Below are 16,317 nucleotides of genomic sequence, written 5' to 3'. Positions count from 1 at the left end.
GCGTATTGAACTGCTTTTTCTGTCAAATTTGTTGTAAAACATGATGTTTTGGTGCTTAATTTGTAAAATCATAACCTAATTTGATGTTTGATAAGCTTTTCCTTAATCCCTCCTTATTATCCAAGATATTCACTTATCCAAGCTTCTGCCGGCCCGTTTAGCTTGGATAAGTGAGACTCTACTGTATTATTACATTTAATATATAAGATATAATTAATATTATTATATTATACAATATTATTATATTGTATCATTATTATTAGCCGCTCTGAGTCCCCTATTGGGTGAGAAGGGTGGGGTAGAAAGACTGTAATAAATAAATAAATAAATAAATAAATAAATATTATATTGTATTACATTATAATATTATTATCCATATGTATACACAATATATTATATTATTACCATAGCACTATATTAGTAAATGAAAGAACAATGCAATGTTTAAAAATAACAACAATTTTAACCAACATACTGTAAACCTATCAGGATTTCAATGGGAAGTGTGGGCCTGCTTCTGGCCAATGAGATAGTCAAGTTAAGTAGGATTGTTGTTGTTGTGTGTCTTAAAGTCATTTCAGACTTTGGGGGAGCCTAAGTCTAAAACTGAGGGTGGGGGCCAGGTAAATGACCTTGGAGGGCCGCATCCGGCCCCCGGGCCTTAGTTTGGGGACCCCTGGTCTAGACCAAGGGAAGTAATAATGCCTCTCTATTTTGCTTTGGTCAAACCTCTCCTAGAATACTCTGTCCAGTTCTGGGCATCACAGTTCAAGAGAGAGAGGACAACTGAAATGATCAAAGGTCTGGAAACCATGTCCTGTGAGCAGTAGTTTAAAGAGCTTTGTGTATTTAGCTTGCCAAAGAGAAGGTTGAGAGGAGACATGATAGCCATATATAAATATGTGAAAGGATGTCATAAGAAGGAGGGAGTAAACTTGTTTTCTGCTGCAATGGAGACTAGAACTCAATGGAACATTGGTTTTAAATTACAGGAAAGGAGATTCCACCTGAACATTAGGAAGAACTCCTGACCATGAGAGCTATGGTCTCTGCCTCAGAGCATGGTGTAGTCTTTTAAAAAGAGGCTGGGTGGCCATCTGTTTGGGGTACTTTGTGCTTTTCCTGCATGGCAGGAGGCTGGATTGGATGGTCCATATGGTCCCCTTCCAACTCTATGATTCTATTATTCTAAGGGGGCTGGAACTCAATTGAAAAAGAATCTTGCCATTCTGGTCAGAGTGTGGTGAAGAAAACAGTTGAGATGGATTTCTCCTCATAACGATTGGGAGAATGGCCTTTCTTCTGAGCACAGTGATTGACACTCTTCTACTTCCTCTTCATACGAAAGTAAAAACTCTCTGCTATCCTTCTGAAAGCTAAGACTTTTTTTCAAACAGGCTTTTAAAGAAAGAGATTTTTAAGATCAAGTTAGGGGGTGCTGTGGTTTTAGCTATAAATAGGATTTCATTAGTTTTAAGGGTTTTAACTGTTTATTAATCCTATTTTAATGTTTGTATTTTTTAGGTTTTGAATTGTATTGTGTTTTTCTGTAAGTTGCTTCGAGTCTGTTTTTTAAAATAAAAAGCAGTGTACAAATAATAACAATAACAACCACCCAGTGTTGTCTTGCCACTGAACAGTTAAATGGTAGCAGTAGCATGTTTTGATGTGTCAACAACCCCCTGTCAGTACTAGGAGGAAAACAGATAAATTTCTACACTGGATCACTGATTATTTGTCTTAGTTACCCTGAGTCCTAATTTTAGGGCCAGTTATAAGAATAAATAAAAATGCCCAATGCTGACAGGGCTAACGTTATGATTCATTTTGACTTAATTGTTTTATAAATTGGGAAAAAAGAAAACCAGAAGATCAGCATCATAAATCCAACTTGTTTATAAGAACATACATATCCTGTTGGATTAGACTGAAGGCCTTTCTAGTCCATCAGTCTTCCCTCAGTAGCAAACCACATGCACCCGAGAAGTCCTCAAGGAGGCTGTTTCCTTCTGCTTGCCTTTCCAGCACTCGTACTGAAAGCACTGTTTCCATTGGAGTTGGAAAAAATATGTTAATCCTTTCCTTGGAAATATTTTAGTTTTTGTCTTCAGTTTTTTAAAGGGGGGAAAGTCTGTCATTAGCTGAATATTACTCTGTTTACATAGGTATCATTACTGAAAGAACGGTTGCAGAATAAGCAAATATGCGTTGAACTGCCTGATGCAAATGATCAGACTCAGACACAGCTTCACAGTCCAACAAAGGACACAGATGCAGAGAATGACTTGGAAAGTCCTGGTAAGTTAATGTCTTCAACAAAAATGCTTTAGGTATCTTTTTTATCTCACAAACACCCAGAGTCGTATGAGATTGACATTCTACATGAAGTGAAACATTTGCTTTGACTAACTCTGTGGCCTTTTTTTTTTTTTTTTTTTGAAGCAGGGTAACCAATTTCTTTTCTATGTATGAAAAAAAATACCCCACTATTACTTCCAGCTTAAACAAACAAAATTTTCTCTTTTGGGAACAAACAGAAACGGAAGTAAGACAGCTTTTGTTTATTTGTCAACATGGGACAATTTACTATTGTCAGTGCAATGGGTATTTATGAGTAAATTTTCCAATTCAACAGGCTGCCTGTCAGTTTCATAATTCACTGCCTTGTTCAGGGGTAGGTGGAGGCTGGGGTTGAGCTGGAAATGCATAACTCAGTCTTATACAGTTATTTAATTTATTTAATTTGTCTCTTTCCAATTTGGCATATTGTTTACCTTTGTATTACATAACATATTTGTTTGTTTCCAAGATAAATTAGGAGAAGGCAGCTTTTGCATCCAAGAGCAGTAGGCTTCAACTCAGGATGCTTTGGACCCATACAGTGTGGGTTACACTTTACCCCAGTCTAAAGATTTATAAAAGTAAATTTTCTACTTGTAACATATTGCCTGTTGATTGCCTACATTCTTAAACTTTTTCAGCTCATGACCCTGTTTCGTCTGAGAAATTTATTCCAGATCCAAGATATATGAAATATGTATACAAATCAAGCTTTTACTGATAATCATCATCATCATCATCATCATTTAATTACTTATTAATCGCCCTTCATTCACGATGCTCTAGGCGATTTACAAGATAAAATTGTAAAGGATAAAAATACATACATACAAATATTGATTTAAAAAAATTAAAATAGATTAAAAGCTCCAGTAAAGAGCCAGGTCTTGAGTGCTAGGGTAAAAGGCCCTAACTCACGCATGGCTCTCATATAGGGCGGCAAGGCGTTCCATAAGGCAGGAGCAGAAACAGAAAAAGCTCTGCGCCTGGTCCTCTCCAAGTGCACTTCTCTAGGACCCGGTACATAGAGTAAGTCTCGTTGGGATGGTCGTTGTGACCTCCAATGATGGGAAAAGGAGAGACGGTCCCTAAGATACAATGGGCCCTGGCTGTAAAGAGTTTTAAAAGTCAGGACTAGCATTTTATATAGACCACGGTAATCAGTTGGAAGCCAATGCAGATGCTGCAGCACTGGTGTTATGTGGCATTTCATGGGTGTTCTTGTGAGTAGCCTGGCTGCCGCATTCTGAACAATACGGAGCTTTCGGGTCATGGACATCGGAAGCCCAACATACAGGGCATTGCAATAGTCCAGCCTAGACGTGACCGTGGCATGGATTACTGTTACCAGAGCCTCATCAGATAGATAGGGTGCCAGTTGCCTCGCTTGTCGTAGGTGGTAATAATAAATTTATTTTGAAACAATCTGATTAACCCCCCCCCCCCGGCAATCTCTCTCCTCCTCTGCACAAAGGATTCAAAGGGAAATAAACTCTCATGGACAGTGCCTTCATGGACAGATATGTCAGTTGAAGCATTGAGGAAGGGAGGAGTATGAGGCACAAGTGGGACACTTTAATCAGGAGGCACAATGAATTAAAGAGGAGGGAAAGCGAGTGAACCCTCCCTAAACCCCCAAGATGAGATGGAAATGAAAAACGCCCAGACAGCCAAGATGGAAAGGAAAAGAAAATACTCCACATGACCAAGATGGGAAGGGAAGGGAAGGGAAGGGAAGGGAAGGGAAGGGAAGGGAAGGGAAGGGAAAAAAGCTCAGATTCCTAAGATCAGAGGGAAATAAGTGATCCCCCAGAACCCCAAGATGGGAAGAAAAGGAAAAACACCCAAACTCCCAAGATGGAAAGAAAATACAAAAATACCTAGACTTAGAAGATGAGAAGGAAAGGAGCGACCCTCAGACCCTCAAGACGGAAAGGAAACACGGTTAGACCCCCAAAATGGAATGGACCCCTAGACCCCCAAGATGGGAAAGAAAGAATGCCCAGACATCCAAGATCGGAAGGAAAGAAAAAACACCCAGATTCACAAGATGGGAAGGCGTTTTCCTCCCTCCTCTTCACAGGCCTTAAAGACAGGGTCCCCAATTGAAGCCTTCCCTCCTTTTCCCTCTTCCTTTTCTCTCTTTAAGGCAAGCAGAGACAACAAGGTTCTAGGGATAAATGATCCATCTCAGAAGAGGACACTTTTCCCCTCCCTCACCTCCTCTTTGTGTCACGACCTGTGTCAGGACCCCAAAATAAATCTCTGATGACCTCATTTGGGGTCGCAACCTACATTTTAGGAAGCTTTGACCTAGACCACTGCCTTATTCAGGTGTAGGTAGAGGCAGCAGGTTCAAGTAGAAGTCTGGATTTCTGCACAAATTCCTTTCATCTCTGCCTCTCATGACAGAAGTATCTTCAGTTGGTCCTTCTTGGAAGACTGAATCAATGTGCAGTAGGATCAGTTGTGTATGCAGTTGCTGCCCTTCCACCTCTAATTTTTATGCACTCTGAAGAATCATCTCTTCCAAGTGTGCTTGGAAGCATTCCAGAGGCTGTCTCTCAACTGTACTGGTACTCAGTGAATGCTCTGCTGTTCTGAGTATCTTTCTGTAGATACTTTTATTAGTGCAGTGGGCATTCTCAAAAACATTCAAGCCCAGGCCCACATTCTGAATTACACCAGTTTATTTAATTGTATAGTTTCCTTTAATTGCCAGTAAAATGTGAGTTCCACGAACATCAACTATTAATTATACTACTTTCCCAAAACCTGCTTCTTTCACTTGAATTTGATTTCTCCCACTCACATCCTATGAAGCAGCAGTCAATCATGTTAGGTTGTATTCCTGTTTCTACCCATCCGTCCTGTTTATAACAAACTATTTAAATTGGGTTGTTGTGTGTCTTTCGGGCTGTGTGGCCATGTTCCAGAAGCATTCTCTCCTGACGTTTCGCCCACATCTATGGCAGGTATCCTCAGAGGATGCCTGCCATAGATGTGGGCGAAACGTCAGGAGAGAATGCTTCTGGAACATGGCCACACAGCCCGAAAGACACACAACAACCCTGTGATCCTGGCCATGAAAGCCTTCGACAACAAACTATTTAAATTGATTGAGACTCTGTGAGATATTCATTAAAAAACTATTGCAAAATGTGCTGCAGGATGTCCTGCAAAAACAACATTTTTGCAGTTTAATAAGCTTTTTCTATGTTTTTATGATAGAACCAGTTAGGAAATGACATGTATAACCCAGGAACAAAAAATGTGTTACATAGTCCATCATAATTGTCCGTTGCTTTGTAGGTGATGATGGTGATACAGCTAAAACACTGGAAACTCTTACTCAGCGAGTTAAACGTCAAGAAAACTTGCTTTATCGATGTAAAGAAAAACTTCGATTGCATAAGGAACACTCAGCACAGCTGGCCAATGAGAAAGAGGCACTGCAAGAGCAACTAGATGAAAGACTTCAGGAGCTAGAGAAAATAAAGGTACTGAAAAAAGTTCTTACTCATCAGTTCAAACATTGGTTTTGATTAATTGATACTTATATCAAAATGTATCAGAAGTAATTTTCACACGCATAGTCCAATAAACATTTTTTCTTGTTGTCCATGGGGAAGGGTTATTGAATTCGGAAGGATCCCAGAGTTGTGTGCCTTGAGCTCTCATGAAAGCTCAGCCGGATGGGGAAAAGAGCTACTTCACATAAATATATATAATGCAAGTTCATCCACTTTTCTCTCATAGGATCTTCACATGGCTGAAAAAACAAAACTGATTACTCAGTTACGTGATGCTAAGAACTTGATTGAACAGTTAGAGCAAGATAAAGTAAGTATAGTGCACCTTAAATTGCTATTGCTTCATATTGTTGTCAGCTGTTCATAAAAGCGGTTCATATGTATAACCTGTGAAATTAAAAAATATTTTATGGTATTGTATTGCTACTTAACACATTTTAAGCACATTTAAATACCAAAATTTAATTTTGTTTGCCTGCATAGAGTTTTATAAGAACAGAAGTATGTAGAAAAACAAGAAGGCAGAAATTTAATTCTAAGTGTGTTAATGTATTTCACAGCTTCAGAGGTTTGTAAGCATAGAAGTTCCACAATAGCCTTTAGAATTGTATATTCTTGGTTCAGAACGTACTATTGAGTTTAAAATGGATTTTAAAAAATAACAGTGATAGTGTCTTGCATGTATGCTAAGTTTTTACATTTAAGTATTCACACATTGTATTTCTACTGGTATTACAGGGCATGGTTATAGCAGAAACAAAACGGCAGATGCATGAAACACTGGAAATGAAGGAAGAAGAAATAGCTCAGTTGCGTGCCAATATCAAGCAGGTTGTTCTAGAAAGTGAAGAGTTAAAAGATGGGAAAGAAAAGTCTGAAAAAGCTGGTAAGGCATCACAATGATTGTTGCTCGTTTGAGCAGGAAACCTTTTTGCATCTTTTGTTTGCCTTTTTGTCATTCGTCATTATAACAATTTCATTAGTTCCCCTTGTGCCCCCCCCCCCATCAAAATCAACATAATTGTGGTACTCAGTGAAAACTGCCCCATTTTCTTTTTGTCAGTCTAGTAATAGTAGAGGCTGTAACATTTTGGCAGTCAAAACAACTGCTCTTTTAAAAAAAATTAACATTGCTAGAGGTAAGTATTTTCTTCTTACCACAGTGACCAAAAAAGGTTAGAATGCTTTGTAAATTTATTCAACCTTATTTTGATTAATGAAAACTGGTTGCGCCAGTTTCTTACCAGGTCCAAGGAATAGATCAGTAATATGGACTTCATGCCCTCTGAACAAAGGCCACTATATAACTTAAGCAGGAAGTCCTATGGTATGTAAGAGGAAAAGGTACTCCATGATTGCTTTCCCCTCTGTCCTGGATGAAAAATTCATTCTGAATATTAAAAATGACAGAGTCTTGCAGACTGAGTGGGTAAGGGGGGGATATAGCAGTCTGTCCACTAATACATACTATAGAGCAGTGGTTCTCAAACATTTTTGGTCATGGAAACCTTCAAAAGACTTATTTTTTCTTCCTTTCGAACCCCAACTGTCCCTGATTTTCTTGTGAAACCCTATTAATAAGCACTGTGAACACAGTTCTTCCTTCTTTCATCTACTTCTGTTGTCTGAGTGTTTTGTACATTGTAATAGGTTTGGAAATACAGAGATTTAAAATTTGTTTTTGAAGTAGGTCTTCATTTTCTGGCACTTTTTTTGTGGAACCCTTGTGATGCTTTTGCAGAAACCTGGAGTTCTACAGAACACAGTTCGGGAACCACTGCTGTAAAGTACCTGCAAATCAGGAATTAGCCTTATGAATATGCATACTCATATCCTAACTTCCTAGTGTTTTTGCTCTAACCCTTCTCTTCCAAACATTACCCACAGTTTCATTTTATATGTGCAGTCATTCTAAAAAATAAATTACATGCTAATAATTTCAGCCTGTGGTTTAGAAATGTGTTTTGCCTTGTCTGCAATAGAATGTTATTGTTGTTGTTGTGCCTTCAAGTTGTTTCTGACTTATGGCGACTCGAAGGCAAGTGTATCGTGGAATTTTCTTGGCAAGATTTGTTCAGAGGCAGTTTGCCTTTGCCTTCCTTTGAGGTTGAGAGAATGTGACTTGCCAAGGTTACCCAGCGGACTGAGCAGAGATTCAAACCCTGTCATGCTTAGAATCCCTGGTTAACACCAATATGCAATGAGAAATTGCAGGAGAGAGGAAAGGAAAGGGTAATAACAGGGACTGCACTATCTTTCAAACAATAGATTTTATGTAGACAGTATTTGTGCCTGCACCTAGTCGAGACTTTTATTTTGATTATTTCAGCTAACATCCTTTCTTCCAAAATGTTTCTATTCCTGGCATGTCAGTGGAAATAAGCAAAAAATCAGCTGTGTAGACATTATTGCACAGATAGAATAGGACTGGGAAAACGAATAAAATTTTAAAGAAAGTACAGTGGGCCACAGTGGCGCAGTGGGCTAAACCGCTAAGTTGCAGGAACTTGCTGACCAGAAGGTCAGCAGTTTGAATCCATGGGACGGGGTGAGCTCCCGTTGCTAGCCCCCTTTGCTCTGCTAATCTAGCAGTTCAAAAGCATGCAAATGTGTGTAGATCAATAGGTACCACTTTGGCGGGAAAGTAACAGCACTCCATGCAGTCATGCCAGCCACATGACCTTGGAGGCATCTACGGACAGCGCCAGCTCTTTGGCTTAGAAATGGAGATGAGCACCACCCCTCAGAGTTGGGCTCGACTAGACTTAATATCAAGGGGAAACCTTTACCTTACAGCAGGCTCTTGATATCTGCTCTGGTTTGGTTCCAGGAGCCCTTATGCATACCAAAATTTGTGGAAGCACAAAGGAGTAGTAAATGGTGCTGCTTATATAAATAGCAAAATCAGGTCTTTCATTTTTTGCCATTTTATGAACAACCAAACAGATTAAAAACTAGAACAATTTTTTTAGCTTTCGGGTGCGGGCTGCTCTGGAACAGTGAAAAACACTGTTGTATCCCTTCTGCTAATGGAATTTCTTCTGGAATCAGACACTATTTACATTTGGAGCCAACTCATCAGTTTAAGTTTCTAAATAATTGAGAGCCCCAAGTTGCTGTTTAATAACTGTTTAATTAAGATTTTGTTGAGTATGGTTTTAGAATTGAATTGAAAAGAAAAAAAATCATAACAATTCCTATGTAAGATGACTATGACAGCTTTTCATTCTGTAACAGTGTATGTATTGAATAAACAAATCTCACTAAGCATCTTATTTTTGTGCATCCACACATGCCAATAAGTGAATCATGGTGCCTTTCCCAAGCCTTGTATGAACAGGATTGGGGTAAGGGATCTTTTACTTACATCACTCAACTGCTGCTTGCAGCGAGCGTTAGAAAGTAAATTCTATGCTTCTCAGGCATTATCAAAAATAAGTATCCTCATCTTCTTTCTGTTCAGTGTCTTGACATATTTGACCAGGTTCTCATAATTAAAATAGAAATTTCTCAGAATTAAATTTTGGATTTTTTTCAAAACATTGAGAATTTACTTTAGCACCAATAAAACAACTTAGTTTTTTATTTCTTTTATTTCACAAACAGCATGAAACTTCTTTTAGCAAAACATGTCCCTAAGAACAACTCTGCTCTGTATTCAGTGCTTGGTTAGGGAAAACTACTGTTTTGACTAGGTACTTTTTTACCCCTTTGCACTTTAATTTTCACAGATTGGTTGAAATAGATAAGGTGGATCTCAGTCGGCCTAATTTGGCTCCATTCTACTCTCTTCTGCTTTCTTCAGCTTTCACCACTAGATGCTTAGGCGATCCCTCGTAGTTTGAGGATGATGGTCCTCCATTTCTTGGAAGATGCCTGTGCGTGATTTCTTTTAATGTGTGGAGGTCGGTGCACAACCGGTCAACACACAGTCTTCACAGATTGAGGTCCCAGCTGTGGTGTGATTAACACAATGAGAGTGGCTTCTCAGTCTGTTGCAGCCTTCTTCTGCCTTCACAGCCATTGTAACATGTACCATGTTATCCTCTGCCTGCTCCGCTGTTGAGGTCTTTGGGTCTTTGGATTGTTCTTGGTCTGGATCCTCCCCTGTGGCCACTCCTGGGAGTGTGTGACTCCCGTGGTTGTGCCCGCAGGTTCATTGGAACACGCAAGCCCCCTCACCATGTCAAGGATTGTCACCACTAGATGATGCCATAGTTGAATACACAAGTTAACATGACAGGACATTCTTAAAAGAAAGAGGTAAAGATAGCTTTTATTGTACCAACTCTAGTGGTTTTATTTTTTAAAATATTTCCCAAGCTTTCAAACCTCACATTGGTATTTCATCAGATTAAAGCAAAGCATGGAGCTTGCTCTTTTTACTCCTTTCACCCCTCATCCTCCCCTTTTTCCTTTCTGTCAATATCTGTGTTCTGTTCTAAATGTGATCAAAAAGTCTTTCTTTGCTGTGGCTTTTTTGTTTGGGGGGAGACACTTTGTAGATAAATGCCCAATTGATCAAGGATTTGCATCTTAGGGCCTCAATAACTTTACCTTAATTGGTCTGAGAAGTCACTGAAAGTTTGTAATTTAGCAGTGTTCTGTTTTGCCAAGTCCTGGTTATATAAACAAAGGTTTTCCAAGCCACAGAAGGGTCAAACAAAGTCCTGATATATTAACAGCAAAAGCCCCCAAATGCCAGAGTTTTAGTAGGCTCACAATATTAAGGTACATACACACACAAGCCATTGCGAGTGAGATAAAGCCAAAGTCATGTGATCACACCAAAGAAGTTTCTGAGTTCATTCAGGAACAAACACAAACCAGAATTCCAGTCAAAAATCAACAACGCAAGCAGTCCATAAATAGCGTAGTCAGAAATCCAAGCCAAGAACCAAAATGCAACAGTGAAGAGCACAGTCCAGAATCAACAAGTCCGATAATACAAAGACGATCAGATACCAGATTCACACCACAAAGCAAAACAAGGTTTCACCTTGACAGCCTTTTGTTCTTTATTCTCAGGTGTTACCTGTGTAGCGTCCATTTCTCTGTTAATTGTGCAGATCTGCAGTCCTCTGCACATTGTCATCTGCACATTGTCATCTGTGTACATTCAACCCATGCATTTAATCAGCCTGCTCTGATGTAGTGGCTTCTGCCTGCTTTGCCTGCTGAAGGCTCTTTTCTGCAATAACTAATATAGACTGGGGGGGGGGGGGGGGGGAGCTGCTGCGAACTGCTGTTCTTCAACTTCCAAACTGGCCCTTCCAACAACCACTTGGCCTCACTTTCAGAGCTGACCAGGAAAGGCAGACTTAAACTTGCTCCTCTTCTAAGTCTAAGAAATCTAAATCTTTTGTGATATTGAGAGCCTCTTCAGTATCAAAGATCTTTACTGTGCCATCTTTTCTCTCAGTATCAACATGTTGAATGTCTGCTATGAAGCCCTTTTCTACTTTGTGGGTATTAAATTCAATAACCCCATAGCTTGCTGCTATTGTACTTGCAAGGGATTCTGCTTCAGTACAAGAAGAGAAGTCAGGCAGGTCATCCCATTTGAAATCTGAATGAAATAGGGGCCAACTTCTATTAAGTCAACTCAAATTCTATGAGTAAGGAGATGCTTCTACTGTTAAAGAGGAGAAACTGCTCAAGCATCATGTTATACTTGAAGCTTCCAGGCTATCTCGGTAACATTGATAGTGACAACTCACACTGTTGAAATGAAGTAACTGTCTCCACAAGTTCCTGTGGTTTATGCTTCCACTAGTGATAGTCTATATGCCTACTTGAGGGCATCACATTGAGACTACTGATATCTGGAGGAATCACTTTACACCTCTGTATCTAATTATAACATGCTTTTTACTTAGGCGATCCCTCGTAGTTCGAGGATGATTGTCTTCCATCTTGGGGGTGTGTCCGTAGATGGCTGAAGAGACCTATTCTTGATCTGCATGTTCTCCTGCAGTGAGGACATTGGTTTCCAGGTGGAAGGTGGTCCCGGTCAGGGTTGGCTTGATGCTCCTTTCTCTTGGCACGTTTCTCCCTTAAGCCCTCCATTCATGCCTCTTCACAGCACTGCTGGTCACAGCTGACCTCCAATTAGAGCACTCAAGGGCCAGGGCTTCCCAGTTTTCAGTGTCTATGCCACAGTTTTTAACGTTGGCTTTGAGCCCATCTTTAAATCTCTTTTCCTGCCCATCAACATTACGTTTCCCGTTCTTGAGTTCGGAGTAGAGTAACTATTTTGGGAGACGGTGATCGGGCATTCGGACAACGTGGCCAGTCCAGCGGAGTGGGTGGCGTAGGAGCATCGCCTCAATGCTGGTGGTCTTTGCTTCTTGCAGCACGCTGACATTTGTCCGCCTGTCTTCCCAAGAGATTTGCAGGATTTTTCTGAGGCAACACTGATGGAAACGCTCCAGGAGTTTGGTGTGATGTCCACGTTTTGCAGGTGTAGAGCAGGGTTGGGAGGACAATGGCATTATAAACAAGCACCTTGGTATCTCTATGGTATCGTGGTGAGCAAATGGCATCCTGATAAGATGATCTGCCTGTATGGTGAAAACCTATAACTTGATGAGACATTTGGGTGAAGACTGATGTAGAACTATGCAAAAACATTGGTCAGCTCAGGAAGCAGAACTTCACAACAGTTGTGTCGTGCTTCATGCAGTGATCAAAACATTCAGAGCGTTCGAGAGGAAGATTCACAACAGAGTTGTTCAAGTGACCTCAGACAGTTCAACCATGGTCTGTGTCATAAACCAACGAGAATGCACATTCAATGATGGCTCGCCTTGGCTATGACTATGGCGATGGTGTTTGAAGAGACATGTTTACTGCATAGCAGCTCATTTGGTTGACACAGAATGTAGTGCACATTCAACAAGAGCCATGACTTCATCTGCAGCACTTTTACAGAATAGCCATATCTTGAGTTTTCTAAAGCAGTTTCACTAACACAAATATCCACATTCATTCAGCACTGTAGACTGGACTGCAGATCCAAAGCAGATACTACTTTTGGCTATACAATCATATTTTTATTTTATTTTATTTTTTGTGTTTTAACGACCTTGGTAAGCTTTATAGTTATCCATTTTTGTATGGCACAGAGACCATGAAGAAGCAAAAGTTGATTAATTGTAACTGTGGTTCTTTGAATGATAGTTTGTCCCTCACACAAAACCTACTCACCTTCCCTCTTTCAGATCCCTGTGGACATAACTTTGTGTTCTGGATTTGGGTTTTTGAGTCCACATCTGAACTTGAAGTGATACATTCAAGAACACAGTCTTATCACTTCATCTGCCCATTCTCAAACAATGACACTAATTCAATTGAAATCAGAAGCCTTGTTTATTTATTGAAACTAGGCTTCAGATTCCACTTGAATTAATGACTTTGTATGATAATGAATTGGATATTTTTAAAGGAAACATTCTTATTTTTACCCGAGAGTAAAGTTGATCATCTTATTAGGTGTTTCTTACCTTGATAAAGATGTCCTCTTCTCATCCCACCTCAGTGAACGCTATAGAATATTTTGAAGCATCTCTTATTTGGAAACAATTACATTAGTGGAAGGAAGAAGAAAAAAGCCTTAGGGCTAGTTTCATGGCCTTGATGTATAAAGAGAAACAATGAGTAAATTTGGATACCTGTAGGTGTAATTGTCTTACTATACCCATTCACTTCCTACTGTGAAGTGTCAATGATCAGCAGTCAGGGGGTCACGGTGCGTGTTGGTGGGTTTCTTCAAAACCATTGATCACTCAGCTCCAGATCAGCACCCTGATGAATTGCTGAACTTCTGCCCTCACCAATTCCTCTCCAATGTCAGACTCAAAGACATCTGCAGTCTGAAGTTCAAACACTTATTTACAAAGATATTTACAAACAGCAAAGTCCATCACTAGAAGCTGGCATTCTTCGGCATGGCTCGGCTCACACAGTTCAACAGAGATAAGAAAGCACATTCCTTAGTCCGAAGGAAGTTCCAACCAATCATGTCCTATAGGTCACAGCAGGCTGTTAGTCAAACTGGTCTGCTGTTTACTGTTTCATTGCTGAAACACACACATGCAAAACAGCAGAAACACTTGATTTACATTTCATATACACACAACCAAAGTCCAACAATACATATATTTTGCATTAGAATTAGGTATTTCAATTAAAAATGCCCTGCGTTTTTGCTTATATGTTAAGAGTGCCTGAGATGCATAAAATTTTGCTTTTTGAAAATAGAATGTGTTTTTGTGGAGTGTTGCTTCTTTGTGTTTTTCATTCTTTTTTCCTTCAACCATATATCCTTTTGCTTGTCTAGCTTTCTTCCTGTGTCTGTGTGCCTGTAAATATGTTCATGCACCTGCATGTTTCTGGGTTACTGCATTTGAGTGGTTCAATCTTAAATGTATTGAAGATGTCTGGTTATTCTTCATATTTTCCTAAATGTATATTTTCCTTTAACCCACTCGATGTCCCCAAATGCTTTTTAGATAGAAGACTGTATAATGTTGAATACAGCGACTTAGAAATTAGTTCTGTGACACTGGGAATCAAATATATTGCAGTATAAACCTTTATTGAGGCTCCAGTATTCATTACAGAGCAAAAATATACATTTCTTAGGCCTGCCACCAAAAGTAGCCTTCTTAAATTGAATTGTTCTTTCACTCTTATAAGAACATATTGTTATATATTTGCCACTACTGTAGGAACAATTAATTATGTGTCATAGGAGCCATTTAGTATAGAATTATAAATACAATTAAAATGTAGGTGAGAAAGATGACAAGGAGATGACACATTCATTGTTAATGTTCTGCCACTCTACCAGAGCTGGTATTGGAGACTGCTCAGTAGTGATAGTGACTTCTTTTTTTAATGAACTGATATGCACATCTAGATTATGTGGAATTTTGTATTTGCCTTATAAAAAAAGTATATTTTACCTTTTGCCACATTTTCTCCTGAATCCTGCTATGAGGACAATCCTATGTACTTTTATCTGAAAATACATCCTCAAGAATGTGGTAGGTGTATGTATTAGACATGCTGTTACAACAATTTCTCTAGGAGCCCCCGGTGGCATAGTGGGTTAAAGCCTGTGACTTGAAGGTTGGGTTGCTGATCTGAAGGCTGCCAGGTTCGAATCCAACCTGGGGAGAGTGCGGATGAGCTCCCTTTATCAGCTCCAGCTCCATGCGGGGACATGAGAGAAGCCTCCCACAAGGATGGTAAAAACATCAGAAACATCCGGGCATCCCCTGGGCAACATCCTTGCAGATGGCCAATTCTCTCACACCAGAAGTGACTTGCAGTTTCTCAAGTTGCTCCTGACACGAAAAAAAACCCAGTTTCTCTAATGTTGTAGTAACCTTTTCCCCTTTAAGCTGGCTGTGTTTCACATAAAAATGGAATAGAGTAATTATAATTCTGTTTAAAAAATACTGTCCTTTTCAAAAGAAGTTTAAAATTTTAAATACCATATTTTTATATTTTGGTATATCCATTTATATCACTTTAAACATGATTTGTATGTATTAAAAGTGGTTTCTGTCTTATTTTCTATGCCTAAAATGGCTAACAAAGCAGCTGATAATTACTATAGTTCTTCAGTTGTAAGATGCCATCAATTGTAAGATACACCCTAATTTCAGGAGCACCGCCATCAATAAAAATACATAGGATACACTTGCAATTGTAAGATGCAACTAATTTTTACAGATGTTTATGGGGGTGTAGTGTGTCTTAAGGTAAAGGTTTTCCCCTGACGATAAGTCCAGTCATGACCGACTCTGGGGGTTGGATCCCATCTCCATTTCTAAGCCAAAGAGCTGGCATTGTCCGTAGACACCTCCAAGGTCATGTGGCCGGCATGACTGCATGGAGCGCCGTTACCTTCCCGCTGGAGCGGTACCCATTGATCTACTCACATTGGCATGTTTTCGAACTGCTAGGTTGGCAGGAGGTGGGGCTAACAGCGGGTGCTCATTCCGCTCCCGGGATTTGAACCTGGCACCTTTTGGTCCGCAAGTTCAGCAGCTCAGCGCTTTAACTCACTGTGCCACCAGGGGCCCCTTATAGTGTGTCTTAGAAGTGAAGAAATAAAATACATTAAAAATATATGAAAACAGCACAAAAGATTAAAAAAAAAACTAAATACAGGCAGTCCCCAAGTTACAAACAATATATGTTCTATAGGTTTGTTCTTAAATTGAATTTGTTTGCAAGTCAGAATAGATAGATTTTTAAGTGTAACTAGCCAAATTTAGAGATATATTTTGCTTTGGATAGTCTGGGGAAGGGTTAACACCCTTGTGGTGTTTGTTTTGCTGTTTGTGCCTCTGTTCAGAAGATTTTGCCACTCTTTCTGTCCCTCTGATAATTGGATTTTGAAAAAAAATGACTTGTTGTAGAAACAAGG

General features: G+C 39.6%; 1 protein-coding gene across 6 annotated transcripts in view; it reads left to right on the top strand.

Moving 5' to 3' along the window:
- golga4 (golgin A4) overlaps positions 1-16,317 on the top strand; it is a 107,483-nt gene that overhangs the window by 50,013 nt on the left and 41,153 nt on the right. For all 6 annotated transcript variants that reach the window (XM_008112813.3, XM_008112812.3, XM_008112811.3 and 3 more), the window contains 4 exons: positions 2,166-2,298; positions 5,653-5,840; positions 6,100-6,183; positions 6,612-6,759. In XM_008112813.3, coding sequence (XP_008111020.2) covers positions 2,166-2,298; positions 5,653-5,840; positions 6,100-6,183; positions 6,612-6,759 — 553 coding nt within the window. The remainder of the gene's footprint in view (positions 1-2,165; positions 2,299-5,652; positions 5,841-6,099; positions 6,184-6,611; positions 6,760-16,317) is intronic.

This window comes from Anolis carolinensis, chromosome 6 (assembly GCF_035594765.1).
Source record: "Anolis carolinensis isolate JA03-04 chromosome 6, rAnoCar3.1.pri, whole genome shotgun sequence".
Lineage (NCBI taxonomy): Eukaryota > Metazoa > Chordata > Lepidosauria > Squamata > Dactyloidae > Anolis > Anolis carolinensis.
The sequence above is the reverse complement of the archived record's forward strand: the minus strand, read 5'-3'. Positions and strand labels throughout refer to the sequence as shown.